At 39.9% G+C, this 27263-nt stretch overlaps 1 protein-coding gene across 13 annotated transcripts in view; it reads left to right on the plus strand.

Annotated features, from left to right (window-relative positions):
- LOC101167801 (ensconsin) overlaps nucleotides 1-25425 on the plus strand; it is a 29226-nt gene extending 3801 nt beyond the window's left edge. The window contains exons 2-20 of one of the 13 annotated variants that reach the window (XM_023959046.1): nucleotides 7133-7234; nucleotides 7466-7546; nucleotides 7720-7883; nucleotides 8115-8226; nucleotides 8444-8527; nucleotides 10325-10426; nucleotides 11308-11418; nucleotides 11739-11837; nucleotides 14586-14711; nucleotides 16215-16357; nucleotides 19094-19224; nucleotides 19314-19546; nucleotides 20477-20606; nucleotides 21186-21471; nucleotides 21640-21693; nucleotides 21777-21864; nucleotides 22447-22591; nucleotides 22707-22987; nucleotides 23064-25425. In XM_023959046.1, coding sequence (XP_023814814.1) covers nucleotides 7133-7234; nucleotides 7466-7546; nucleotides 7720-7883; nucleotides 8115-8226; nucleotides 8444-8527; nucleotides 10325-10426; nucleotides 11308-11418; nucleotides 11739-11837; nucleotides 14586-14711; nucleotides 16215-16357; nucleotides 19094-19224; nucleotides 19314-19546; nucleotides 20477-20606; nucleotides 21186-21471; nucleotides 21640-21693; nucleotides 21777-21864; nucleotides 22447-22591; nucleotides 22707-22987; nucleotides 23064-23071 — 2480 coding nt within the window. In that variant the 3' untranslated portion in view covers nucleotides 23072-25425. The remainder of the gene's footprint in view (nucleotides 1-7132; nucleotides 7235-7465; nucleotides 7547-7719; nucleotides 7884-8114; nucleotides 8227-8443; nucleotides 8528-10324; nucleotides 10427-11307; nucleotides 11419-11738; nucleotides 11838-14585; nucleotides 14712-16214; nucleotides 16358-19093; nucleotides 19225-19313; nucleotides 19547-20476; nucleotides 20607-21185; nucleotides 21472-21639; nucleotides 21694-21776; nucleotides 21865-22446; nucleotides 22592-22706; nucleotides 22988-23063) is intronic. The other 12 variants (XM_023959047.1, XM_023959048.1, XM_023959051.1 and 9 more) reach the window with 12 other exon arrangements.
- Nucleotides 25426-27263: the final 1838 nt, after the last annotated feature.

Here is a 27263-nt window from a genome sequence, read left to right on the forward strand (position 1 = left end):
AAGAATAAGAGCATTTTCATACATAGAAAATACAGACTTGACCAGATTCATTGAGAGACGCTAGAGAAGACTTCGTATAAATAGTTTGTCTTTTACTGAATAAAATCATTTGGCGGTGCTTAAAGTGCTTACGTTGTATTGGTTGCTTGAAATGACACATTAGATAAGCGTTAGATTAGCTTTTCATAATGACGGCTAATGAACATCTCTACAATGAAAGAAATTAATATTTTACTTGTGGTCTGGTTGAATAAAACAGAAGCTTTTAAAGTGTGTTCATGTTGTAGTGATTGACTGGGGCAAATAAGTTGCTTTGCAGACTGGCCTGTTTCCTGTTTGTGTTTTTTCTGCCTTGCTGAGCTTGGCAGCTGGGTCATTATTAGCACTACTGGTGGTTTTTAGCCTTGCCGTTGCAGTCCCTCATTTAGGCAATGAACTGGGTTTTACCCATACATAAATGTTGTTTACCAACAGCGTATTGCCATTGCGTTGAAATTCTTCTGCTTTTTGAGTTCTATTTGAAAACCTCTTTAATCCACTCGTACATGAGTCAGTGAAAGGACATCCAGTTTTTATTTTGGGCAGAAATATTTATTTATAAACTTGTGTTAAAACATCTGTTGATTTTGTTGTTTAGTTTCTGTTCTGGTTTGAAGACTAAGGCCTTTATTTGCTCGACAGCACAGGTGTTTTGTCACAGTTTTTCTTGCTGTCAAATGCAATGACATCATTGCATAAAACAGCAGTCTAAGGCATGCTAAAAATGTCTGCATTTGTTAAAGTGAACAGATGCTGCTTACTCACTCATTTTCTGTCAGCTTTTACTTCCTTCTAAAATGAAAGAAATCTTAGTATTTGCTATTTTGAGCTAGCCTTGTTGCATAAACCTATGATAACAACAGGTGTTTAACTACTAAACTTCACTGTTTTTATCCTTTGTTTTGTATTAATATTCCCCTGAGTTTGTTGGTGTTCATTAAAAGGCCTATACCATGTCGAATCAATTTCTTGAGCTTTTAAGTGTAGTATAATGTTCATTCCTCATGAAAAGAAACCCCAAAGTGGTATTTTTATCCTTTCACGCATTTCTGAGTATTTCTCTAAAAAACCCGCGCTCTGAGCAGCAGCCCCTCCCAATCCACAAAAACAAGCGGGTTCTCACATTGTGACATAGACCGGTGAGAACAGCCCCTTCCAGGAAGAGTCTGCACTGCCAGCACCACGCCCAGGCTAACACACACTATCTCCAAGGAACTAGTTGTGTTTGGAAAAAATACTTTCCTTTTAAATACACAATATGTTAGCCTGGGGTCTATCCATTTATGCAAAAGTTTGGATTTTGTTTGTTTTCGTGGGCAGAATGCAGACATGCCTCCGAGGCCGGCTCTAGGATGACACCAAGAAATGAGAGACAACCGGTGCCTCAGAGATCGAGTCGTCTTATTTCTGGGTTGGAAAAGAACTCAGGAAAATATCTAACTAAAATAACTCATATTTAATATTGCTCCATCTGATTGGTCAACAACGTGAAGGCGTCCATCTGATTGGTCAGATGCATAAATGGATTCGTTAAATACTTCAAGCTTCCAAAAGATTGTTTAGCACATTTAAGGTAACCATTGTAATGTTACGCCATCTTTTGCGAAATGCGTATTGCACAGGTTGACATCGTTTTTTGTTGTTGTTTTTTTTTTTTCATTCATCTTCTGCCGTTTTATCCCTTTTGGGGTCAAGGGGCTGGTGCTGCTGGAGTCTATCCCGGCCACTTGTGGACGAAGGCAGGGAACACCCTTGACAGTTTGCCAGTCTGTCGCAGGGCCACAATCACACACCCATTCATACTCACACTCACACCTATGATTTAGAATAACCAAATCACCTATGAAACATTTTTTTGGACGGTGGGAGGAAGCCTGAGACCCTGGAGAGAACCCACGCATGCACAGGGAGAACATGCAAACTCCACACAGAAAGGTCCCCCATTGGTGTTCTGTTTCAGGTCCCCCAGCCGGGACTTGAACCGGGGGCCTTCTTGCTGTGAGGCAAGAAGCGCTACCCACTGCGCCACCATGCAGCCAGCTTAATATCGTGATAACGATAAATATGCGATTTATTTTGCTGGCCTACGTAGTATAGTTGTTTGTTTTTCATACAGGTAGATGTGACATGTCATGTTTCACTTTGGGAATTCCTAAAGCGATAAGCAGGAATCCTCCATCCGTTTCCTTAACGGTACCTGTACAGATGGAACTGATACATCTTCACTTTGTTTTAGTGAGCTGCAGGAAACTGCTTAAATTGTATTTGCTGCTTGATATGACTCACTAGGGATTATGTCTTGTGTCGTTAACAATAGTGATCACAAAACCAAAGAATTTGTGTTTGTAAGAATGAGTCATGTCATTAATATTAGGAACAAAAACAATATCTTTCATTGTTATTATGTAAAAAATAAACGTTTTGGTAATATCTTTACTGTAAAAGAAATGTTATCCCCAAATAATTTGAAAACCCATTTAGAGTAAATTCTAGTTTGACATTTGTTGCTCGTTGAGCAGCAACAAGCTGTCAAGACCTGTTTTTGCTGTTCAGCTTCACTGCAGATGACAAAGGTTTGATGATTATCTGCTCCAAACTGAAACTTACTTACTTAAATCCAATGAAAGCTTTTAGGGTGTTTTTTTTTAAATGGAAATAACTACAATTGAAAATATCTTCTTTGAAGACCAACTTCTATAAAAATTGTTTTTGGTGTTTTTAACATTTTCTTGTAGCATTTTTGTCATGATGGAGGACAGGTATAAAATAATTTAGGATTAAAACGGCATTTCTGAGGATTTCTTTATTTAAATAGTGATGGATCAGGAGCAGATAAAAACCTGTAGTTTGAAAAAGCTCAGGTTTGTGAGGCAGCATGGGTGGGCCAAAGTCTCCCTGTTCTGCTTTTAATTCTAAATCATCCACTTGCAGACAAATATACCCATTAACGTCTGAGCTAGTATTTGGCTCAAAACTGTACGGCTGGATAGTTTGGATATTGCTAGCCATTCTTTTTGCTACACTAATGCTAAGGTGGGGTTGTGAGGGTCTGTAAGCTAGCGGGAGAGAGCCCAAGCAAAGAAATGCTGGGATACCAGTGGTCCCGCCCACAACCCAGAGGCAAATTTCAAATTTGCTCCTACTGAGCAGAAAATGTCTGTGACGCAGACACGTTGATTTTTGCTAAAACTGCACTATCACAATTAAAAGACCACTGGGAACTACCTTATTTTCCGGACTATAAGTCGCTGCGGAGTATAAGTCGCACCAGCCCAAAAATGCATTATAAGTAGAAAAGAACACAGATAAGTCGCACTGGACTATAAGTCGCATTTTGACAGGAAATTTATTTGACAAAATCTGACCAAGAACTAATAACTTTCACAACCTCATATGACACAATCATAGCAGAATTTTTATCTCATAATTTCACAGTAATTCTTTCTCAAACCCATTCATTTATTCCTTTCATGAAGCATCATTGGCCAACTAATACTCTGTTTTCATCCTGTATTTGTAGAAACAGTTGTCATTTTTATTGCATTTCTGAATCTATGAAATCATTGGAAAATAGAATATTGTGTTGTTAGCCTTCAAGATCTTACTGTAAAAAAAGTTTGCCGATTCTCTGAGTCACTTAACATACTCTTAACCCTTAACATACCTCATACATCAAATTTAGCCAGGAACATCATCTCTGTTCCTCACAAATGAACATAACAGGAGGGTTAACAATGTATTTATTTCTATTTATTTATTTATTTTTCATTATATAAGTCCCTGTGGAGTATAAGTCGCACCCCTTGCCAAACTATGAAAAAAAGGGCGACTTATAGTCCAGAAAATACGGTATTTTAAAATGGATAAAAATATAGTTGGAATGAGAATTTAAGGTGTACTTTCAATTGGATAAGCAAAAAAATTCTTGATAAGAAAATTATATATTGGTGTTTCTTTAAGGGTTTAGATTAGAATATTTTCATATTTTCATATTATTGTTATTGTATATTGGAAACATTTGAAAAAGGGGAATTACTCAAGATTTCACATTGACAAGTCTTAATGTGTATATGATTTTTTTGTTCCTTTAAAGTGTTAGTGTTGGAGTAATGAGACCTGAATGTTTGTAGTAGTCTTCAAAAATATAAAAGTTTGATTACATTAGTAGTGGCAAAATACATTAGCTTTGTGCCCAGTGTTTTTACCATTCCTGTTTGCTTGCGGATGCTCTTTAACTTATGTCAAGTAGCAGAGATAACTGGAAGACTGCATTAAGTAACAAGGCATTCCAGAAACCCTTTTTTTAAGGCTTTGATTCAGTGTCCCTTTATAAAGCTATTAGTGACACATTTCTACAATAAAATAAAATAAACTGAATTCAATTGCTTTACAAAAAAATGTACAAAATTTAGAGAAGCTCGGATGGAACTTCATGTGGATATGATAGACTATATTGCTTACAAATGAATAAAGCTTTTAATGTTTGCAGATTAAAAAACCCTTACCTTATGACCTAAAGTGCCTGGAGATTCATCCTTCCAGCCATCATAATGTTTTTTCATTAAAAAACAAAGAAGAAATCTCCTTTTATACAGGAATTTCTAGAAATTGCGTGATTTGCCTCCAGTAGATTCTTGGAAAATAGTTTTAAGGCACATCAAAAACTCACTTTCCCATTAATTTTTTTACAGTGAACTTCATTTTATGCTTTTATCAAATAAACACTTAATTAACATTTGTAGGATGGGTGCATTGATTCTGATTTGTTGCAATTGGGCAAAACCCCACAAAAATATATAGGCTTCGTCTTAGAGAAGGTTAGACAGTCATGGTAGAGTTTTTTTTTTTCAACTGAAGTTGATCTCTTTCATGTAAGAGCAGACGAAATGTACATTACCTAATAGTGCAGCGCACAAAAGACCTTTAGGAATTATTTAGAAGCATCACAGGACGCGTGATCCTTTTGCTCTTTGTCAGCAGTTCTCTAATACTGAGAAGTCAGCAACAAGTAACAGAAGAAGAAAGAGTTTAATCATGACTTTGCCATTTCCTATCTTTTTCTCTGAGCCACTACTTTATAACCATTATAGTGTTGGCAAAAGAACGGATCTGACAGTCAAGTTGTGGTGTTAGGGAAGAGGATTACTATAACTTCTGCCTTTCATTTAGAAATAGCTGAGTTGTTTGGAGGGATTATGTGCAAACAGATCAATGCAACAGACTGGATTTGGTATTTGTGGTTATAAAGTAGGCCTGCACAATATATTGCAAATTAATCGTTATTGCAACTTTAGGCATTTAACGAATCAAATAAATCCCTTTATGCATTTGACCAATCGGATGGACGCGTTCACGTTGTTGACCAATCAGGTGGAGGCCTAATATGTTAGCTGTTTGTCACCTATGTCGACGAGGGTCATATGATTTTTAAACTGTTGCAATGAAATGGGAGTTATGTTTTTGGTTATTTTGCTTTTTGTTTATATACCGCAAATTATATCGTTATCGCAATATTAATCACTAATATCGCATATTGCAAGTTTTCCTCATATCGTGCAGCCCTATTATAAAAATTTCTCCACTAATTAATACATTTTAAAGGCTATTAAAATGGTAGTTTACATGCGGTATTAGGTAATTTTGAACCCACTCTTTTTTTTTTTTTTTTTACTTTGTAGTTGGGGTGTAAACTATGTATTTTAATGATTCAATTAATATCCTATTTTGTGCTTGACAATACAATTCATAGTCTATATCGGTTCATTTCGAACGATCCGATTGACTGACCTAAAATTAATTCAGGACATCTTAAGCAAAACATTCAACCAGTGTGACTCAGATATAAATACCTGAGTACTGAACAGTACAGGTGAAGTTTACCAGATTCCTTGTATTTCTTGCAAGATAATCAAGTGTTAATTAAATATGTGTTCAAACAAACAAATAAAAAGAATGAATGTCGAATCCATTCATATTTTAGTTTCATAAAGTTCCGCCCACTGCTGTTTTTCCACATCAAAATAATCCAAAGGGAAATTATTAGAACATTCTGCCACACTGTATGGTCACATGTTTATGCCAAATTCAAAGTGTTACACACATTGGACTGGAATGATGGCTTAATCATTTTTTGCTGCCATTACATTGTGTCTCAGTGTCTCAATCCAAATGGTATTTTCAAAGATCGATTATAATCAATTCATTAAGGTTTATGTCGATTCAATTAACAACTTGCCTCAGACAAATCGATTTGGTTGAATGAATCAATTCATCTTTTAATTGACTGAACATTACATTGTTACTTTGAAGTGTTGTAATCAGTCGAAAATCGATAATCAAAATTAAATGAATTTTTACCTCATTGTGAGGATATGTAATTTCACAAATGAGAGTTCAACATTAATTCACTGTAGATCACTGCCTTTATGGAAAAAGTTCTTGAAATGGACATTGGAAAAAATCAAAAAAAAATCCAATTGTCTTGTACTGGAAATGGAATCAACCTTTGAAAAATCAAACAGGTTCTGAAGTTTGTTGCTTTTTTGGCCAGCTCAAACATCAGTGAACCTTGGTCCTTTCAAAAAGGGGAAAATAGGTTGGAGCAAGCTATCTAATTAGTACACATTAGTTTTTTTTTTAAGATTTAAAAAATTGATGCTCAAACTATTTAAATACTGTTTTTAAATCGAACATTTTTTTTTTATGTCTTTCCTTTCTGTTCTCTGGAGCAGATGGAAACAAACACACTTGTGAACCAAACCTTTGTCTAGTTACAGTACTTGATGGATTTGTCTCCACTTTAAACATGTTATTCAATCTGAAAGTTGTGTGGTCGCAGTTAATCCAACAAAGCAGTGCATGCATGGCTGTAACACAATGTCCTTCTGCTAGATGGTAGAATTTTTATGCTGGATCTTTTAAACTTCTTTACACAACGTGCAATGCACAAATATAGAAACCTTTTTTTTCTTCTCAGTAGAATGGAACAACCGGATTTGCCCTGTAATTGTTTGTCTAGCCGTTCATTCAGACTTGGTTACTATAGTTCTGACAGTTATGAACTACCGTTGTCTTTGTGTTATCCTGCAAACAGCCGCAGCTGCACAAGCACAGGCGGAGGAGCGGCGCAGCTCGACAGGGAACAGTCCGGGACCTACAGACGACACACCAGCAAAGCCCCAAGGGTGCAAGCCAGGTAAACGGCACCGCACCTCCTCACCGAAACAAACAAGGACACTTTGGCACGCTATGCTGGTGTCCATGACAGTCAATATTCAACGCAGTCCACTTCTGCCATATTAGAATAACATATTACCTTATTTCTACAAAACCTCACGAAAGTCACATCCAAATATCTCCCCCTTAAATCACTGTATTGCTACTCTACTTGTTTTACCTTTTAACTACATGCATACAATGTTTGTAGTCATTGACGGCTCCTCACTAAGAGTAGACGACCGACTGCGGGTGGCAAAAGAGAGGAGAGAGGAAGCAGAAAGACAACAGGGTAAGAATTAATCTGACTGATATGTGTTGATTTGAAAGAGATTTGTCATAGTTAGCCATGGTCATATTAGCTTTGTAGGCTCTTTTTATCTGACCATATCATTAGAAGACCAGAATACTAGTACATCAGTATGTTCCTCTGCACATGTGTTCATACTTTGTACATGTGGTCAGCTTTACGAGAATCTCAGATAATGGAGCGGGAGCGCAAGGCCAAACTGCAAGTTGAGCGCCAGCTGGAGGAGCGTCAGAAAAAGCTTGACGAGCAGCGAAGGAAGGAGGAGCAAAAGCGACTAGCTGTGGAGGAGAAGAGGAAGCAGAAGCAGGAAGAGGAAAAGGTAACTACAGCCTCGCTGAAGCAGAGTAATGACCTGCTTTTAGATAATTAGATGTATAGAGAAAAATGCCTGAATTAAGTGCTCTTAATAATGTCAACGACGAAAACATGTCTATTACTTGGATCACATGTTAGAACAATTCAGAATTGATCCCACCTGACTTTTTTGAGTGCAAAGTGCCCAGCTTGAGATGATTTTCTTTTCTCGGTCCCTGCATTTGCTGTGCTGCAGGAGCATTATGAGGCAGTGATGAGGCGAACCCTGGAGAGGAGCCAAAGAGTTGAACAGAGGCAGAAAAGATGGTCCTGGGGAGGACTGTCCCCAGACCAGGACAGCCGAGCAGGTAGAAATCCTTTGTGTAATTTGTGTTTGGTCTTTATCATGCACCCACCCCATAATCCTGCTTGATCTGAGTTGTATTTTGTACTTCCTGCAGTAGGTGTCAAATGGAGCCCCGTGGCTATCAGCCAGGTTTCATCTGCCAGTTTCAGTATCACAAGGAAGTGCTCCATCATGTGTGTCTTTTTGCACTCCTCCCTGAGAGCTGTATTTCCCCACAGGAGAATCTGATGCCAGTGTGTCATCTCCAGTAACTATAGTTGTCTCCTCTGCCTCTCCAGAGAAGCCAGCGAGGAGTGCACAAGGTTTTATTTGCTAATCATTTTACACATTCAGCAACACAGCTTGGGCTGGCACCTCAGATGACTTGTTGACCCACTATCCCTTTCACCTGCACTCCCCCTCCCAGCAACCCTCACCTGCATTCTAGCCGCCTGTTGCTCACTAACATGTTTGTTTGTGGATACAGCATTTGTTCTCAGAGCGCTTCCTGTTTGGTTGCTAGCTGCACTTATTCCCTGAATAGATTTGTATGAGTTGCATCACTGACGTACAAAATAAAGGTGCTCATGATGCTTACTTGTGCTAAAAACTGGCAAATTGTTGAAAAAGATAGGCTTGTGTTTGTCTTTAAACCTTAGTTACATACACTCGTACGGGTTTTTGGGTTGTCTGGGCCCATATAGGGTCGTAGAGAGGACTGGTCGCCTCTTAATCTTAAGGGGAGCACAGGTGTGTCTTACAGTGAGGCTAGCGCGACAACCTAAGGGACGTCATGAAAATGTAATGGCGATTGTTGTGGGGCAGTAATTGTATTGAGAAGTATTCTTAAGGATAATGTAAGTTACACGCAATTATGACATATGAATGATGCTGTGACACTATTTGTAAAGTGCACACACTGTCTCTGCAGTGACAGCTCGCAAATGCTGCATGCACGAGGTGCGCAGTTGATTTGTAAGTGCCTGTAGGATGCCCACACAAAATATACTTTGAATGTCAAATTTTCTGTATTCTAGCATTCAGGCTGCACGCACGGAGGGTGCACTTGTCAAGTGAACAGCACTAACTGGTTCCTTGCACAGTTCGCAAGATTTGGGTGGAATTGACAAAATGAAAAATCGGGACGACATGCCTGCACCTCCCCTACTTCATTCACCCTTACTTACCCTTACATGTTGTTTAACTGTTTTTGCTACGACCTGTTGCTTTGCAGCATGCCAACAGGAGAAAATGTGCATGAACATATTCGCTTCATGGGCTCACTAATAAGTCTATGACTTTGATATTTCCTGCAGACCATCTGTGTGCCATGGACAGGATTGCCCGTTATTTGCAAGCATAGAGCTTGTATTCACCTGTAGAGCAGTTGTGACTAAGGCCTAAGATACAAATGCAAGTGGAAACATTTTTGAGAGACTACTAGGTGGAAATGTGGAAACAAAATCTTAAATTTTATGTAATGCCCTTTTCACAGTCCCCTGCCATGTCATATCTTGATAAAAATGGAAGATATAAAGGCACCCAGAGATGGCAAACACAGCAATCCTATGTACTGAAGGGGTTAAACTCCTGTCCACGAGGGCGACCTCCTGCTTATTTTGCAGTTTCTTATTGGCGAACACACCTGAGCCAGGGATATAGCAGCAGGACACCAAGAAGCTTGAACCTCGAGCCTAGGCCTTTAGTCTGACACCAAGTCTGTCTGAGATTCTTTTGTGAACTAAACCTTTTCACTTCTCAAGCTATTTGCAGAATAGAACAGGAAACATACATGTGACAACCGATTCTGCTATGGAACCCCCCCCCCCCCCCATGCATTTTGCGTGTTACATGATATAAAATCCTGTTGAAATGACACTGAACAAAGGATTTCTCCTGGGTCTGGCGTGTTCACATCAGAAAATTGCAGTTTCTTCGGAAGCTGTAATAATATAAGAGTAAACGCAGCTCATACGATCAGGCTAAAGCTAAAAAAGAAGCACTAGCTGAGATCCACTCTATCAACCTTGTGCTCCTTTGTTTGCACCCAAAGTTCCTCCTCTCTTGTTTAGCATCCAGTGTAAACCCCACTTCCCGTGTCTGTCTTCCCTCCATCCCAGCTGACAAACGCTTTCCGTCCGCCACAAACCTGAAACAGCCTGAGGCTACCATCAGCAAACGCTTATCCTCCTCTGCCACCCTCATCAAATCTTCTGACAGAAGTAAGTCCTCCTCACTTTCCCCTCCTTTTCCCGCCATCTCACCTCTCGTCTTTCCCTCCTACGTACCCTGCTTACTTAATGCCATGTCAGAACCGACATTGTGTACCAGAAACCTGCTTTATCATCCATCTGTGTTTTCTCTGAGGTAATTATGCTTGTACAGGAGAATGTCTGTAGTTGACTTAAGACAAAGTACATTTTCTGTTCTTATACCCAACAGCATATTCACACCAAGATGGTTTTTGTAATAATCAGCTTGGAATTTCCTTTTAAATTCTGAACCAGTTTTTCTTAATACTTCCAATACAGCAAATATAACACTTAAATATCAAATTGTTTCAATATTTTCACATTATAACCTTTTAACATTGCAGAAGTCGGTGGTGAGCTCTAACGTTTTTGACATACTGGAACTCTTCCACCGTTTATGCATCCAACATTAATCAGCTGATTCTGACGCGGAGAAAAGCAGATTTTCAAATCGGTTTTGTACCGATATGAAATGCCTTGCTAGCCTAAAGTGTTGCATAAGGATACAAAGCCTCTTTTCTCCACTTCAGAATCCACTGGAGTTGCGTTAACTAAGCAGTTGAAAAGTTACAGTAATCGAAAGAATGTAAACACTGAAGCTACAGCTCTGGTGTTAAAGGAATAAATCTTACTTTATATGATTTCTGTTCTAAAAAAAATGTACGTGGTTAAAATATCTCTACAGGTTGCATTGCCTGCCAGTGCTGTTTTGTAGTTTCATTTTAGCTTCAAACTTTTGACTTCTTTTCACCACTTTTATCAGAAAACACTCATCAAAGTCTGTGAAACCGTTGCACCATTTGAAACGTTAATTCTACTTGATCTTTGAGTGTTCCTTAATTGTCTCTCAGGTGCTAAACCAAGGAGCTCATCTTGTAACCGGTTGCCAAGCAATGGCAATGATGCTCAGGCCGCTAATGAAGATGGTAAAAAGCTTCAGTCACAGCAGACATGTGGACCAGGTGCTCTTTCCTCACCCCCATCATCATGTTTTATCAGAGCTTTTGATGCTGCATAATGCACCAGCAGATTGTGTTAAAACAGAGATAACAGATGTGTAGATGTCTTTACTTCTGTAGGAACTCTGGGAAAGTTGAGAAGGTTGTTGTTGTGTTTATGTATAAACCCTTAAACTGAAACATCAGCTGCTATCAGCCCCAACCTGATGACTCTCATGAGGCTGAATAGAGTGCGCATGACTTGTAGACTTTCTTTGTCGGGGTTTTCGTCGTTGACTCCCTCCAGAGTCTGCTCAGCTGTAACTCCGCTCTCATGTCCGTAGGCCGTTCTATGAAGAAGAGAAGTTCCTCCCTCTCGCGAGTAAGTGCCGGCAGAGCACACACCCCTGCCAAGCCCGATAAAGGGACAACGGATGATCAAGGTGGCTGGCATGTCAATCGGCATGCTTTGTGAAGTCTCTCTTTTTGATTAATGAGCATGCAGAGCGGCCGCTTTCTCCTTCTAAAGTCATTCATACTAACTGCTCCTTGTTTTCAACAGCTTTTTGGGAAATTTTCCATTTTAAAGTCAGTTCTTGATGATGCTCATGTTTTCAAAGGGTGTCTGCTTTCCATTTAAGCTCCCGCTTAACCTCAAACTGATGTTGTTCAGCTCTCGTTTATTGTAAACACTTCTTGTTTAACACATCCTTGAACCCTTCCTGCTTCTTAACCACCTAGGTCCTGCCCTCTGCCTCCTTCTCATTCACAGTTAAATGAGTTTGGTTCTTTTTTTGTCTTCTCCCTAACTGTACAGGATCCGTTTTGTTATGTGGTCTGTCAGCACTAACACAGTTTACTGTTCCATTGTGTCAAAGCATTGATTGTTTTTTTTTCCCCTAAGATGAGATCATAGCTGGATTTAGGATGCTCGTGCTTCAGTGTGGTGTATGTCTGTGTCATCCCTGCAGAGCAGCCGCAGAAATTATTATGCGTCTGTGTGTCGCAGTCCTGCAAAAATGCTGTTGTTTGTTCTGAAGTCATGTCAGGCTTTTTGTGCGACAGAAATGTTAAAAATGTTCCTGTTTTGTGTGTTCAGTGTGGTTAACCTAAACGGCACAGCGGATGAGGAATTAGCATTAGCAATTCCACTAAAGTTAATTAGTCTTTAATGATTCCACATTTAATCTTGATCATGAACTAAAGCTTGATTTAAGGTAAACAACAGGTCTTTAATAAATGCAGAGGACTAGCAACCATGGAGCTCATATTAGGGGCTGAGAGCTCCATTTTGACAAAAATAAAGTCTGTCAGGAGCAGATGTCCTGTCAGTAAGAGGCTATAAAGGAAGGCTACATCTGCAGTTTCTCCTTTAAGAGCCAGCATTTATGCGAGTGTGGCAGATTCTATCCGTCAACACTAAAGCCCCTCTTCTGCAATAATTTCTACTTTGTAGCCGTACTTGGGTTTAGAGCCTAAACGGGGACATTTCATTTCTACTAATTCACGAATTCAATGGCTCTTTGTGGTAGAAGGTTCATCATAGTGACTTGCTGCACTTTTAGCATTCTGTTTTTTTTTTCTCAAAGGGATAGAAGGATCTTTTCTTCTTTAGATCGGTGGTCCCCAAACCCCAGGCCGCAGACCAGTACTGGTCTGTGGGACGGTTGTACCGGGTCAAAGAGAAAAAACAAACGCAACATATGCTTTTTGTGTTTTATTAACAATCTGATTCTGAAGAAAATTTTATTTTGGAAAAGTTCTGGATTCAAACCACTTCATCCAATTTTACTTTTTTGATGCATGTCAACTGGCTCGATAACGTGTCATAAAAACATCCGCTACTTTCTTTAAGTGGCTGCGCAAACCGCTAACTTGAAACTCAACCAAAATATTTGGAAGTTTCTTTTGCAGAAAACTGTCAGTGAAATAGCAGAAAATGAAACAAACCGATAGAAAAAAACAAGAAAACTCGATTTAACAGAAAAAAACAAAAGTCTTTACTCCAAATATGAATTTATTGTTAATATAAGTTGCTCAAGCAGAGGATTTATTATTTTATTTAGAAATGAACAGGTTTAGTGGCCGTATTTTCTTTATTTTTTCTATCAATGTCACCCTTATAATCAGATGAGGCTGAAGTTAATGTTTGGTTTTTATTGTTTTTATTTTATTCACCAGTTTGACAATTACGAGTTGTAAAGGAAAATCTGTATCACATTTTAATGGTTCCTACATGAAATCTAGTGTACTAATTAAGTTGAAACAAGCTGCTGATATTTAACAGAGGACGAAGATAACTTTTCCCTGCGACTAGTTGGTTCGTTTGGTTGTGTGCAGGACCGGCAAATGGGAAAGCAGGGTTCATTTCCCAGGGGCAGAAGAGCTTCAGACTGCGTGGTCCTTGGGAAAGACCCTTTGCGCTATTGCCTAACTTTGTAGCCCCAAGAGGGCCCGAGTACGGGTCGCCCAGATAATCCGGCGTAAAAATCTCTGCCAAAGCACCTGGGTGGATCAGTGAAAGCTGTTTCGCTGTGGCGAAACATGAATATAAACTTTACCCTCAAAAGTTAAGGGAAGCTGGAAATTCAAAAATAAATAAGATCGAAAGCCCACATCAGTTTTATACAGGCCGATTCGAGAAAATATTTTCGGACATTAGATCGGTCCGTGGCCTGAAAACGGTAGGGGACCACTGCTTTAGATCCATTAAATTTGCCACCGTTAGTGGTGCAGAAGTTGGGGGTTTCTTTCACACTCACCTTATCATCTTTTGTAAAGCTGTTTTTTCTTCTCACACATATATTTATTGTTTCTATGAGAGTTTAAATGACTTTTTTTTCCCATCAGCACACCTCCATCTGCCTTATGGAACCACTGATTTGATCTTTTTTTTTTACTTTGAGCACAGTTTTAACTGATATTCTCTTTCTAAGCAGTGTCTTAGTACTGTTTCATGGTATTCCTTAGCTTTTTGCCATATTGAGTGCAAATGTTTCACTGAATACTAGCATTTAATGAGGAGACCATGTAAGACTACAGAGACATGACCTTTGGTCCTGAATGTTGATTCTCTCCTGTTAAATCACATGGTGTCCTTTTCTTTTGTCATCCTTCCCTACTCTTATCCACTCCTCTCGGTCTCTTTTTTTCTTCTTCTATTGTTATTTGGGGATGTTTTGGCCGTGTAGCTCGCAGACTGCAGGCCGGTACTGTGGATGGAGGGGTCCTTAGTCGCCTACTCACTCCCACCCAAGCCTCACTAGCTAGGAGCAAAAGCGCCGCTGTCCTGTCCGCTCAAGGAACAGATGCTCCAGGTAACCTCAGTGTAGGAGAGCCTAAAAGAGAGGAAGAATAACTATACCTCTGTCCTGCTACCCGAAAACATTATTATTAAAGAAAAAAAAAACTCAGGACAGACACCCACAGCAGTGCCCCATAGTTTATTTTTACTGCCAAGCTGCATACTATCATGCCATTAGAAGATGTTTTTTTTTACCCTTATGGGGGTAAATAATAGATATCTATCTGTAAATAGATGTATTTGGTAAATTGTACTCATCAGGCTTCGATATTTAAGTGCATTTTGCTGAGCCGTGCTGCAGGTATTTCTTTGTCTCTGAGCAACCTCACAGCCCATGCTGGGAGATTTACACTAAGCCGCTTAACCATCAGTTCATTTTACGTCGGAGCGAAATCGCCGTGCGGCTCGGTGTGTTCTGATAGTGAGACAAGAACAGCAGTGACTAATCAGTTTGAAATCTAGGCCCCATCTAATGTCTCGATGAAAATCAGACTTCTTGTCATATTTTAAAATTGTGTTCAGCATTAGATGCTAAGTTGTTATTTTATTTATATCATTAGTGAATGACAATGGCTTGATAGTAAATGTGAGCAGATTTTTTTTTAAAGGTTGATCAGATATTAGGAGGATTGACAGTTCATATATAATGTCTTTGTATTAAATTATCTATACATTCTGAGGTTGATTAAGTCAAGAGTTTCATATTTCTTTGCATTTCGAATGGCATATTCCATGAGTTGGTAAACCCGTTGATCCTACCTGGGCGGTTCCAGATCGCACGAGTTGGAAGGTGACTCATCAGTAAATCTGTCTCATGACTTGGCGCCTTCAGAGCTTGTCAGTCAGAAAGAGTTACAGACACGTTTTGAGCTCACTGAGGCAGGAAGTTGCTCACGCCTCAGGATTATCATGGCAGTCCCACCGTCTGACAAAGCAAGCCCGTGAACAAGGGTTTCCTTTGCATCGTCATAAGAACCCTACAACTTTGTCTGTTATCCTCCCCCATAACAAATTCAAATAGGAGTCTGTGTAACATGGAGTATGCCTATTGAGATGTAAAGATAGGAAGTAGGCCATTGTGTGTTTTATGGACTAACAGATTTGTGTGTGCAGAGTTGCTCTTGTTTAGGTTTAGGTGCTTTTGTTGTGTCCAGAAGCGTCTGCAGTTTTTTAGGGTGTGGGATTTTTTGTGAAACTGTTGCTTATTAAACCTGCTATAATTTGCAACCCAACCAAAGCTTTAGAAATCAAGCCAGCACACAATTCTGGAACTAACAAATTCCTTTTTTGTGTGTTCTTGTTCCCTCACAAAAAAACTGTCCTGCACTCCTTTCACTGTCATCTGCCCCCCCTCCCCTTTTTATTTGCTCCAACTCCCCCTTTTCCCTACCATCAATCCATTTCATTCACTTCCTTTGCCGCTGCTTTGCTGCCCAACTCGGTCGCTTGCCACTCTTGACGCTGGTTGTGCCCTCGACACCCCCCCTGGTCCTGTGATGACTGTGTCCTTTACCAGAGTGTCACCTGTGTCCTCGTTCAGCCTCCGCCAGTCCTCTGCCCGCGCCGCGCGGACCGGTACGCAGCCGCAGCATCGACCGGCAAAAAAAGAGCGGCATGACCACGTCTGTTTCGGCCGACGGAGCCCTCGACCCTTCTCTGGTGAGAACTGCATTTATATTACCGGATAAACAGGAATTTGTCCCATCCTACGTTTTCGAAATAGTTTGTTTTTTGCTAGTACTCGACTCGAAAATCTTCAGACATCACGTTTTATTATGTCCAAAAACTTGGCACCTTCCCATTCCCCTTCATACTTGTCGTAGTTTTCCTTGATATGTTAAGTGATTTATAAATTATGATCCATACATTGGAACACTGACTAAGTTTGGAAAGATGGATCACATGTTACACTGTTTTGAATTTAAACAAAGAGGTATGAACAGATTCTACATATTTTATTATCATGAAAATAATCCAGAAACCAGCATTTTCACTGTAGTTTTTAGTTAGTGTCTGCTCTCTCTCAGGATTTAATTTGTTTTATTGATGGCTCGATTTGCCAGTCAAAGCATTTCTGCAGGATGCTGATTAGAGGGAAATGTTCCCCCTCCTGTTTCTTATATAACATTCTTCCTACATTGACATAGTTCTGTCACATTGTTCCCCTTCAGTCTGACACTGTACTCTGGGTGGCTTTTAGTGCCTGGCTCCTCTTGTCATTTGGCTGTTTTAATCCTCCTCTGTGATTGTAAAGGGCTCCATTGTTAGTAAATGAGACAAAGGGATCCACTGTGGCATCATGGCTGTGCAGGTCAGGTCAAGCAAAACAAAACCCCACCCTGACACTAATATCTAAACATATTAGAAGCCCTTCATTTCTCTCTATCGTTTTCTCTATACACTTATGTATTATTGTGAAGCTGCATATGTCATTCACAATATCATTTTCAAGTTTCCTCAGAGTCAAAGAGCTGCACAGGCCAAAAGATTGTTGACCTTTGAGGATCTCATGATGTGCAAATTATTTTTGTTTATCTTCAAATCTAAAGATTTGTTCATAGTCCATATTATTTAGGAGATTTTTTTTTAAACAAAACAACAAAAAGTATAAATATAGTAATAATTAGATTACAAATAAAGGTGAAAGTCCCGGCTGGGGGACCTGGACCAGAACACCAATGGGGACCTTTCTGTGTGGAGTTTGCTTGTTCTCCCCATGCATGCGTGGGTTTTCTCCGGGGACTCCAGCTTCCTCCCACCGTCCAAAAAACATGCTTCCCTCTAAATTGTGAGAATGGGAGAGTGAGTGCATGTGTGTGTGATATATGTGACCCTTCGACAGACTGGTGGACCTGTCCAGGGTGTCCCCTGCCTTCGCCCGCCGGGATAGGCTCCGGCACTCCTGTGACCCCGAAAGGAATCAAACGGAATAGAAAATGAACGAATGAATGAAGCTGAAGGGTATAAACTTTAATTCTAAACTTGAACTTGAAGGAAATTCAAAAACATCCTAATATCTACTCAACTTTCGCCCTCATGACACCTGTGTTTGTATAAACTAGGACTGCTAAATCCAGTTTGGATTCATAAATTCACTATTTGCAAAAAAGCTACACTTACTTTTACATGTTCATTTTGTTTTTGTCTTGAGAGAAAGGATTCACAGAACTAATGATTTAAACCAAACAAATGTGAAATTTCTATTTTTAAAACCTTTGTATTTTTAGAATAAAATATGTATGACAAGTTTTTTTTTCTTCCAAAAATATTCAGTAGATTGTTTTAAGGGTAAGTGGATACCTGGGATTAAAAAATCATTAGAACATTTTTAAGCCAACATCCGTTTAAGTTAATTGCTTTGTTTTTAGCTTTTCTTTTTAACTCAGCCCTTTTTGCTAGATGACATGTTCCCCTCTTAATATTTACTGGTTGGGTACAAGTACTTTGAAGTTACTAGGCTTTCTGGTTTCCTAAATAGAATGGAAACTTGAAGGATGGCGTCTGTATGAGATTAAGGCAATTAAGGAAAAGTGTTTTTCAAAGTACATTTTTTCAAGAATTTGTCTTTGAAAGATAAAGGCTGATGACACTCAACTTTCCAAAAAAGAAGCTGCTGAATGATGATCCAGATGATGCATAGAAAGAGGAGGTGTGGAAACCCCAAAACCCCTTGTGCTTTAGAGCCTTTATTTGTCTGGCATGCCCACATTTTCAAGACTACAAATGGGGAAATGCTGCAGAAAATAGGTCACTATTAACAAACTGCAGCACCAATCAAATGTAGACACCATAAAAATGACTTTTTTTTTATAACAATACTTTCGGTCTGATTCATATCACACTTCCTTTTATTCATATATATCGCTCTGATTCGTCAACGTCTGACCATGAGATCCTTACAGGACACTAGTAATCAGGACAAAAATGTTTGGAAGCTGTTAGTGAAATTGATGATCTCCAACTCCATGTCAAACCAAATGTTTTACAGTGCACTGCATTGTGAATAGAGAATGATTTTTGGTAATCCATATGAAAACTACAGGTGTCTCTCTAGATCCCCACATTTTTTACTTGAGCTCATTTGCTTCTCAAATGAACAAAACCTCGGTGCTCTTCGTTCAGTGATTCAGTCCGTATCGTGCCGCATGCTTGTGACCTTGTTGGTGTTCGCTGCCATTACAAGGACATGAAATATTGATGAACTAAAACCTGAGCTGGATAATACCCTTGGATTCGTCTTTGAGGAATCGGTTCCTTGCAAAAGCCTGGAACAGTGCATGTAGGGTGTAATAAGTCATTTAAAAGGAAATGGATTTGAGAAAATATGTTTAAAGATTTTTGTGTTTCTGAAATGTTTTTCTCTACATGCTTCATCCTTTTTGTGTGTAACTACAGAAGGAGAAGTCCTCTGCGTCAGCAGGAGGCAAACGGCCTTCTTCTCCGTCTACAACCCTTGTGCGTAACCGTTCACCGTCTCCAGCCCCTAATCCAGCTCCAAAGAGGACCCCTTCCCCATCAACAGCTAAGTACGACTGCCAGCTTTAGTCAAGGATTGTTTATATTCCGGGTTTTATACTTTTCTGGCACACTGATGTTTTACCATTTCTTCTGGAAGGCAAAGTCCCAAGATGCGGCCGCCCTCACCAGGTGCAATGAAACAGCGTCCCCCGTCTCCTCAACCCACATCAGCAAAGCCCCCACCGATTCAGAAACCCCTACTCACACCAACTGGCCCCCCAACCTTAAGAAAAAGAGACCCCAAGCCCAAAGATCACCAAGGATCTCCAACTCCTGTTCAGGCTTTGGCTCCACAGTCCTCTGATGCCAGCAAGACCAAAGAGAAAGACGGTGATTCTAATATTGACATGAATCTGGATCAAACTGAGGCTGAAAGTAACATAAAACAACCTGCTGTGGCATCATTTAACAGTACAAATATTTACCAAACACCAGAATGTTTGCAACAGAGCCTGCAGATAAGCTTTGGCGTTCGGTCAGACGAGCTGAAATTAGATACAGGTAGTAGAATTTTTGTTCTTGTTTTGCTGATCAAGGATAACTTCCACAAAGGCAACAATTACTTCAATAATTTAAAATCCACTCAAATTAATCTGGGAACACTGGAATTAGTGTATATTTTTAAATGAACTTCTATACATAAAACTGGGGGAATTTCAGATCTGAAGCAAATTATAAATCAGGAGACCTTTTGGGATCATGGTGTAATAATGAAGCTTTAGTATCAGTTCTAAATGACCATCCATCAATAGTGTGTGTGTGAAAGATATCAGTGAGTGTGTGCTGCACACTGACGTGGCAGAAGATTTGCCTGCTCAAAGTCTCTGGAGCCTGAGGCAGATGAAATCCCATCTGGAGCCACATCCTGTTAGCGTAATCTAGTTCCTGAGGTCTGCCACCCTGTGGACAGAAACGTGCACTGCAAGGGCAAATGTTTGGGTGGAAAAACCCAGAGCTGGAATTTGCATACATTTGTATAGGTAGGCAGGTGCGTGCCTGTTTTCTGGATAGTTTGAACACTTCATCAAAAGATGCAGATGGTTTCCTTTGCAGTATTGCAAATATTGTTAATTTTGCTTGAAAGTTGAAAGGGAAATCAAATGATATCACAAATCTAGTCATGTATTCTTTAAATAAGTTAAGTAATTATGAGTTAAATACTCTGTTTCTGTCCACCCAGCACAACAATAAATTGATAAATACATGCCATGGTGATGTAAAAGGGAATTTTTTGGGTCTGTTTTTCTTTTTATCCCATAGAGTCAAAGGGCGGGACAGGCACCAACTCAGCTGCTGAGGCAGCTAAGATCCTGGCAGAGAACCGCAGACTGATGCGAGAGCAGAAGGAGCGAGAGGAGCAGCTGAGGATACAGAGAGAGGAGGAGGAGAAGTAAGATTATCACTGAAGCTCTTCACTCCAAAGAGCTTTCACTTACTGTCTTCATTAGATGAATTCATTACACAAATATGACATAGGTTCATACACCGTTTGGCACATCCCTGATTTGCAGAGATTTTTTCTTGCCTAAGAACCCACACTGGATGAAGTTCTTTGCGCACCCTGGGAATAATTCAACCCTCATTTTGCCCTGATCTAACGTTTACTCAGTACACTAATGGTCAAAGGCTTAGCGTAAAAAAGGATCTTACAGATCTGTTTTGTTCTGTGACGAACGCTAAACAAAAATATGTTTCAAATTTTCCTTTTTTTAATTGCAGTTATTGTATTATGTGCTTTAAATTATGTTAGAACTGCAACCATCTTGTAAGGTTGCGAGTAACGCCCTCTGCTGTTAGAGCTGCTATCTGATGCTTTCCAATCCAATTTCTAACCTAACAAGCTATCAGCATCATCTTTGAACTATAACTGAGCAGAAATAGTTTTGCAGAGACTCATCTCTCTGCTATAGTTTATATCATCTTTCTCATAAAAGCCTCTTTTGATAATAAATGTAATTGGTGATTTTAGGCTGAGAAAGGAGGAAGAGAAACGTCAGGAAGAAGAGGCTCGACTAAAGCGCCTGGAGGAGGAGAAGAAGCTTGCAGAGGAAAGAAAAATCAAGGAGGAGGAAGACGCTCGCCGGGCAGAGGAGGAGAAGGTCAGGCTGGCGGAAGAGGAAGCGCAAAAACAGGCAGAGCTCCAGAAGGAGCGAGAGGAGGCCGAGGCCAAAGCCCTGGAAGAAGCAGAAAGAGTCCGAGTGGAGAGAGAACGCATTATGCAGCGGAACCAACAAGAACGAATGGAGAGGAAAAAGGTGGAAGGGACCACAGAAATTCCTATTTCTTTAAACTTTTACTGTTCAAAACTGCTAAAGAAAAGTATTACTATGACCTCTCATTACTTAGAATGACGGGTAGTTTGCTGTTTTATGTGAAAATACATTGAAACTGAAACTGCTTTTCATCTTTTTCCCTGTCTTCAGAGAATTGAGGAAATAATGAAGAGAACTAGAAAAGGGGACCAAGGAGACCTAAAGGTAGAGTCTGCTTTGATCCTAAAAACCTCTTCAAACTAATGAACAGACAATCAACCCGCAGCTTAATTTGGTCTCCTTTGTAGAAGGATGATGATGATAAAAGTGGACAGGAGAATGAAGATGGAGAGGAAGATGAAGATGGAATGGAGCAGATAAACTGTGAAAGCCAAAGTAAGTGATCCCAGCTGGCTCTTCTGTAGAGCGTTTGGCTGTTTGATGGTGCAGAGAAACAAATCTGGAGTTCAGTTATGTTCTAAAAATGATCCATGATAGACTAAATATGCCACGTTTTCATCTTTGTTTTTTTACAGTAATTACAAATGTTTTAAGGCAGTAAAACTCCTCACTACACACTTTATACATGTGTTAACATCTTCACACCTTTTTCTCTTGTTTAAACTCTCAAAGTTCTGATCTTCATAGAAAAATGAGTCCAAAATTATTGAATGAAATGAAAGATTTGATCACGATCGAAGATTTATAAAGATTTGGGAAATTGGATGTATTGTGTACAGGTCAGAGCTCTGAGGAGATTGATAGACAATGGTCTACAGCCAATCAGTATACAAAACAGAATGTGTCGGAAAAAGAAAAAGACAAGATCATGCACATTTGTACCAAAACGAAATCTGCAATACAGCAAGACCATGATAGGTGAACTACATCATAGCGGGGGAACACTGTATTGGACTTTCTCCAAGGTTTTCTGAGTGTCATAAAAATACAGCTGAGCTGAAGTTGGTGTGATTCAAGCAGACGACATGGAGAAGGACGCCGACGGCGATGAACTGAACCCTGAGGAGCCTGTGATGAGCCAGCAGCTGTGCAGCATGAACGGAGAACCAGAGACGGAGGACAAGGAGAACAACAACGGCACAGAAGAGACGCAGGCCGTGAGGTACGAGGACCACAGCACTGTTGAACTGAAAAGCATTTGAGTAAGAGGTAAGGATCTGATGGCTGAATGTCTTTTACAATTGAACAGCCGTTGTTTTTTTCTTTTACCGCTCCAGTCCAGTTCCTAAGGACCGCCTCATTGAGGGCTCGGAGTTCTTGAACGACTCCACCAAAGCCGGCTTGGTCTCCAGCCTCAACGGGAAATCTAACCAGTGGAGCTTTGAGGAGCTCATCGATGTTCATTCCAAGCCTCGGCCCCTGATGGAGGCAGAGGACTGTAAGCAGGACTTAATCAACTGCGATGGAAGCTCAGATGGGACAAAAGTGGCCTTTGAAGACAAGGCGTCCCCCCTGAACACGCTGCATTCCTCTCATCAACCCATAGAAGCCACGTCAGGTGAAGTTTCCCCTCTGCTTTAGGTGCTTTAGACCTTCATGATGGACTCTAACTCCTTCCTGTTGTTTTTCTGCAGATATTTGACACTGCGCTCATCAGAAACCTCTGGAAGTTGCACTCCTAAAGTTTTTTTCCTAGTCGAGTTCCTTTAAAAAATCTACTGTGTGCTCCAAACATCTTCCTCTCCTTCCCATGGGAGTAGCACATGATGAATTGGAAATACCACCCCAAGTGCTTCATATCCCTCCTGCACAATGAGGAAACGCATTTACCAACTTTATATTTAAACAAATATCTGCTTCAGGGAAAAATGCATGTTTCTCCAGCTTTCTGGCTCCAGGTCTCTGTCAGTGTTTTGTTTAATACTTGGGAGGATTTTTGTCAGTTATTTGTTATTTTAATTTATTCATTTTTGTCCTCCTTTTTTTCCTCTTGCGTGTCGTTTCCAGAACACGTGCACATTGGGCCGTGTGGTTTGTGAATCCTTGGAGCTCCGATGTTCTGGTCTAATGTCAAACGTTTCGCATGCGGTTTAATCAAATGTACTTGACTGGCTGCTCGTTTTCGCAGCATCATGGCCTTAACCCAACCCCCTTCTGGTTTGTCAGTGCGTAGAAAACAAATTGGGTCTGTTCCGTCTCTCCTGTCATGTGCTTTTGCCCGGTTCCGAGTCATGCTTTAGTTCACGCGGTATTTTTCCTCCCTCAAATTGTGCTTTTTTTTTGTTTTGTTTTTTTTTTTACTTCCTGTCGTATCATCTTTGCTTAGCTCCTAAAAGGTTTTATAAACACAAAGGTGACATTTTTTGGTTAATTTTTTGGTTTATTGCAAGACTTCTTCAAATTCAGCTGTGTGTTTGTTGTTAGGGTTTAACGTTCAGTCTTTATCCTTTTCTTTTGACATTTGTACATATTATTAATGTTTACTAACATCATCGAAGTCACACAACAGTCTTTGGCAAGTGATATCCTCCCAACAGTTGTGGTGCTCATACCTGTAACATCCAGGTCCAATGAGTGGAAAGCTGCTGGGCATCCTCACATTTAATTTGACTGCTTTGTAAAAAAGATGTTCCTCTCTCCCACTAACCCGCCCTTACTAGCTGCTACTTGACAAATGCATTTCATCTATTTTAGAACATAGACGTTATCTGTTTGTTTGTATAGTAAAACACATTTCTACTTTTATTTAAGTGGTATTATATTGTGTATATAATCAGTATTAGGCAGAAAAAGCCATAGGTAGGATGGAGTGACTCAGGTTGTGGATGATTGCAGTTTCTGTTACTGAGTTTTTCCCTTCTTAGCGTGTCCAGTGAGGTGACCGGTTTGTCAGGTTGGGTTTATGCAGCCAGGAAGTCGATACGCAACAGTCACCTCCCACGGCAAAAGCCCTGTGAGTGGGAATCCTGAACAAATGTCCTCATATGGGGGGTGTGGGGCGAGCAGCCCCCCACTGTCTTTGTGTGACCTTTCGCTCTGCGTGAAGCTGCTGAGGTCGATGGTGATGCGTCTGGAAAAGCTCTGGTTGTGTCTCCTAGCTTGTTTCATGTCAGCAACCAGGATGTGGGGATGAATGTTACAGGTGGAATGTCTGCTCAGGTTTCATCTGTTCTACTGTAGGACAAGGAGGTCACTTGGATTAAAAGACACTTGGTGTTTTTTATTCTTCCTTGAGTTTTGTTTTTTATAAACTATAAATTGTTCAAATTTCTTTTGTTGAAAAGCACAAGCGTGAGTTTTCTGGGACCTTGACTTTTGCCTTGTTCTCTGTTGGCTAAATACCTAAAACTCTTGTACATGAAGACTCTGGGCCTTCATCATCTTAGCTTTGACTGAGCCCATAGAATGTAACAGTCTCCACATACCAGCCTGCATTCTTAATCAAAGGTTTCTGAGCTTTTAAGCTTTTATCATCCATACGTTATTCCTCCTGGAAACACACGGCTGCGCTGTCACTGATTGTTACCAAGGAGCAGCTAATGTAAAGACTTTAGCAGAGTTCTAATATTTCATGCAGAAGGTCGTTCATCTGTGGCTGAGACTTCATGTTCTCTGTCGTAACCCTACACTTGCACGTTCTCATGTTCCTCCTCGTTTTTTCTTTCTGCTCATGAGTTCCTGTTAGCAGGTTTCTGTAGCTGCTGCTTAAACACACTTTAGGTCCTGCTGCGTTTTTTGGGGACTAAATTCAGCTGACGACTCTTTTTAGTCACAACAGGATAGAACAGTGCCTTAGACAAAGGTTTAGTAATGTGTCGTCTATAAAGCATGCCCTTACCTCGACCTTGACAATCAGTCTGCTCCAGCAGGAACTCTGTGAATATGAATATTCCTTTGAAAGATTTGGTGATAACCCCATGTCACAATGACAATTGTACAGTAAATATATCTGAAGAGATGATCCAGACTGTTAAACAATAAAGTGTTGAAAATGAAGATGCTTTTATGTCCATTACTCTGAAGAATTCTGTGTTTTTGTCAAACGAGTGATTTATTTTTCAGCATCAATGTTAAAGCAGTTCAGACATTCAAAGATGAAACCGATTACTCATAAAAGATCTTATGAAAAAGCAGCAGCCGGCTTTGAAGAACAAAAGAAGTAACAACGAGAAAGAAATTATGAATGCACTGAAGCTCAGACCACAAAACTGCACAGCACAGAAAAGATTTAACTGCTCTGATTCCTAAAAAGATCATCCTGCTCTACTGTCAAAGGGGAAAGCTACTGCATCGGTGGACTTTACCAGTGGAGAAGTTTGACCAAAACTATTCTAATTTAGCTTTTTCTCTTTCCTTTATTGATCTGCAAAAAGGGTCACTTTGGTTGTAACTCCACCGTGAACACCCATGCTCGCTCGTGGAGTTCACAGCTTCTTGGCGCAGTCGGAGCAGTAGATGTGGTCTTGGTTGAAGACGAAGCGCTTGTTGGCCAGCGGCAGGGAGCACTTCTTCTCCTCATGCCAGGAGTACTGAAGCCTGCTTTGAAGTCATAGGGGTGTGGACCTTCAACAACTTTCTGATTGATGAGTGGTTGCCATAGAAACGGCAACTCAGACCTACTTGGACCAATCATTGCTTACTGACATTGTCTGGCTCCAATATGGCACTGTCTGGATTGCGATAAAACGGCGTCTAACATCTGATTCATTAGGAACAAATGTGGACATTTTTCTGAACTTTTTAACTAAATGAATGTAACATCTGTAACAAAAACTGTATGTTGGAGGAAAAAAAGCAAGCATTTCACATCACAAAGAAGAGCCACGCCCCGGAGAACCAGGTGTTCTGGAGGTTTGGTCCCACTGATGCGATGCAGTTGAGATCCGTTCTTGTTGGTTTCTTGTAAATTGGGCAGGAATAGAGCTGGGGATCCTATACAACTACAACACAAAAACAAAATAAAATGGTGTGTGGTACATATGGGGAAATGGCGTTAGGACATTGAGCTTTTGAAATAAAATCTCTTTGGTAGTAGAACTCTTCATAGTTCACAAAATATTAGCATCATACGGATGCCACCCAGCTTTAATACGGCATCAGTTTGCATGAGGGTAAATCTGTTACAAATCTGGCAACGAACTTAAGTTCGAAGAGCTAATTTAATTCCTGCTTCCTTGAAAAGGCATAAAAGCAGTTAATGTTGAGTCAGCCTGCTCTAAAATAAGGATGACATTTACAGAGACGACTTTTTATGCCTTTTCTTTCAAACTCATTCAGATAGATTCCCTTAGAGCTGAAAGTTTACACCAGAAAAAAATCATCTTTGGCATTGTTTATTCAAAAATGGCAGATGCAAGGATGAGTTTTTAAGTAAAACACTTGTTCATGTATTTCTTAAGACAGCATGCATGATTCTCGTGGTCCACATGGAAATGTCTGAATGTTTGTCTTAAACACCTGTCCATCATCAAAGCCTTTCGGACATGGCTGCTGTGCATTCTCATTTATGAAATATAACATTTTTAAATCTTGGGAGCTAAAGGTGTACATTCATAAAAAGCTAAAGAACCATATTTTTTTCCAATATATTGTGGATGTGAGGATTTTTGTTAATCTCTTAATGCTGGAATGTATTTCCATCTATATAAAAATCCCCTTATGTATTTGATTTATTTATTTATTTTTTTTAACTTGTCGAACAGCTGAGCAAACAGATGAGAGCTGAAAGCCTCTTGTGTTGGACATATTTTACTGTTACAGCAGGGGTTATGAATCATTTGAAACACTAGCTGTATATTTGAATAAACCCCTTTTGTAATTTCTGCTAAACTTTA

Source organism: Oryzias latipes, chromosome 10, assembly GCF_002234675.1.
Source record: "Oryzias latipes chromosome 10, ASM223467v1".
Classification (NCBI taxonomy): domain Eukaryota; kingdom Metazoa; phylum Chordata; class Actinopteri; order Beloniformes; family Adrianichthyidae; genus Oryzias; species Oryzias latipes.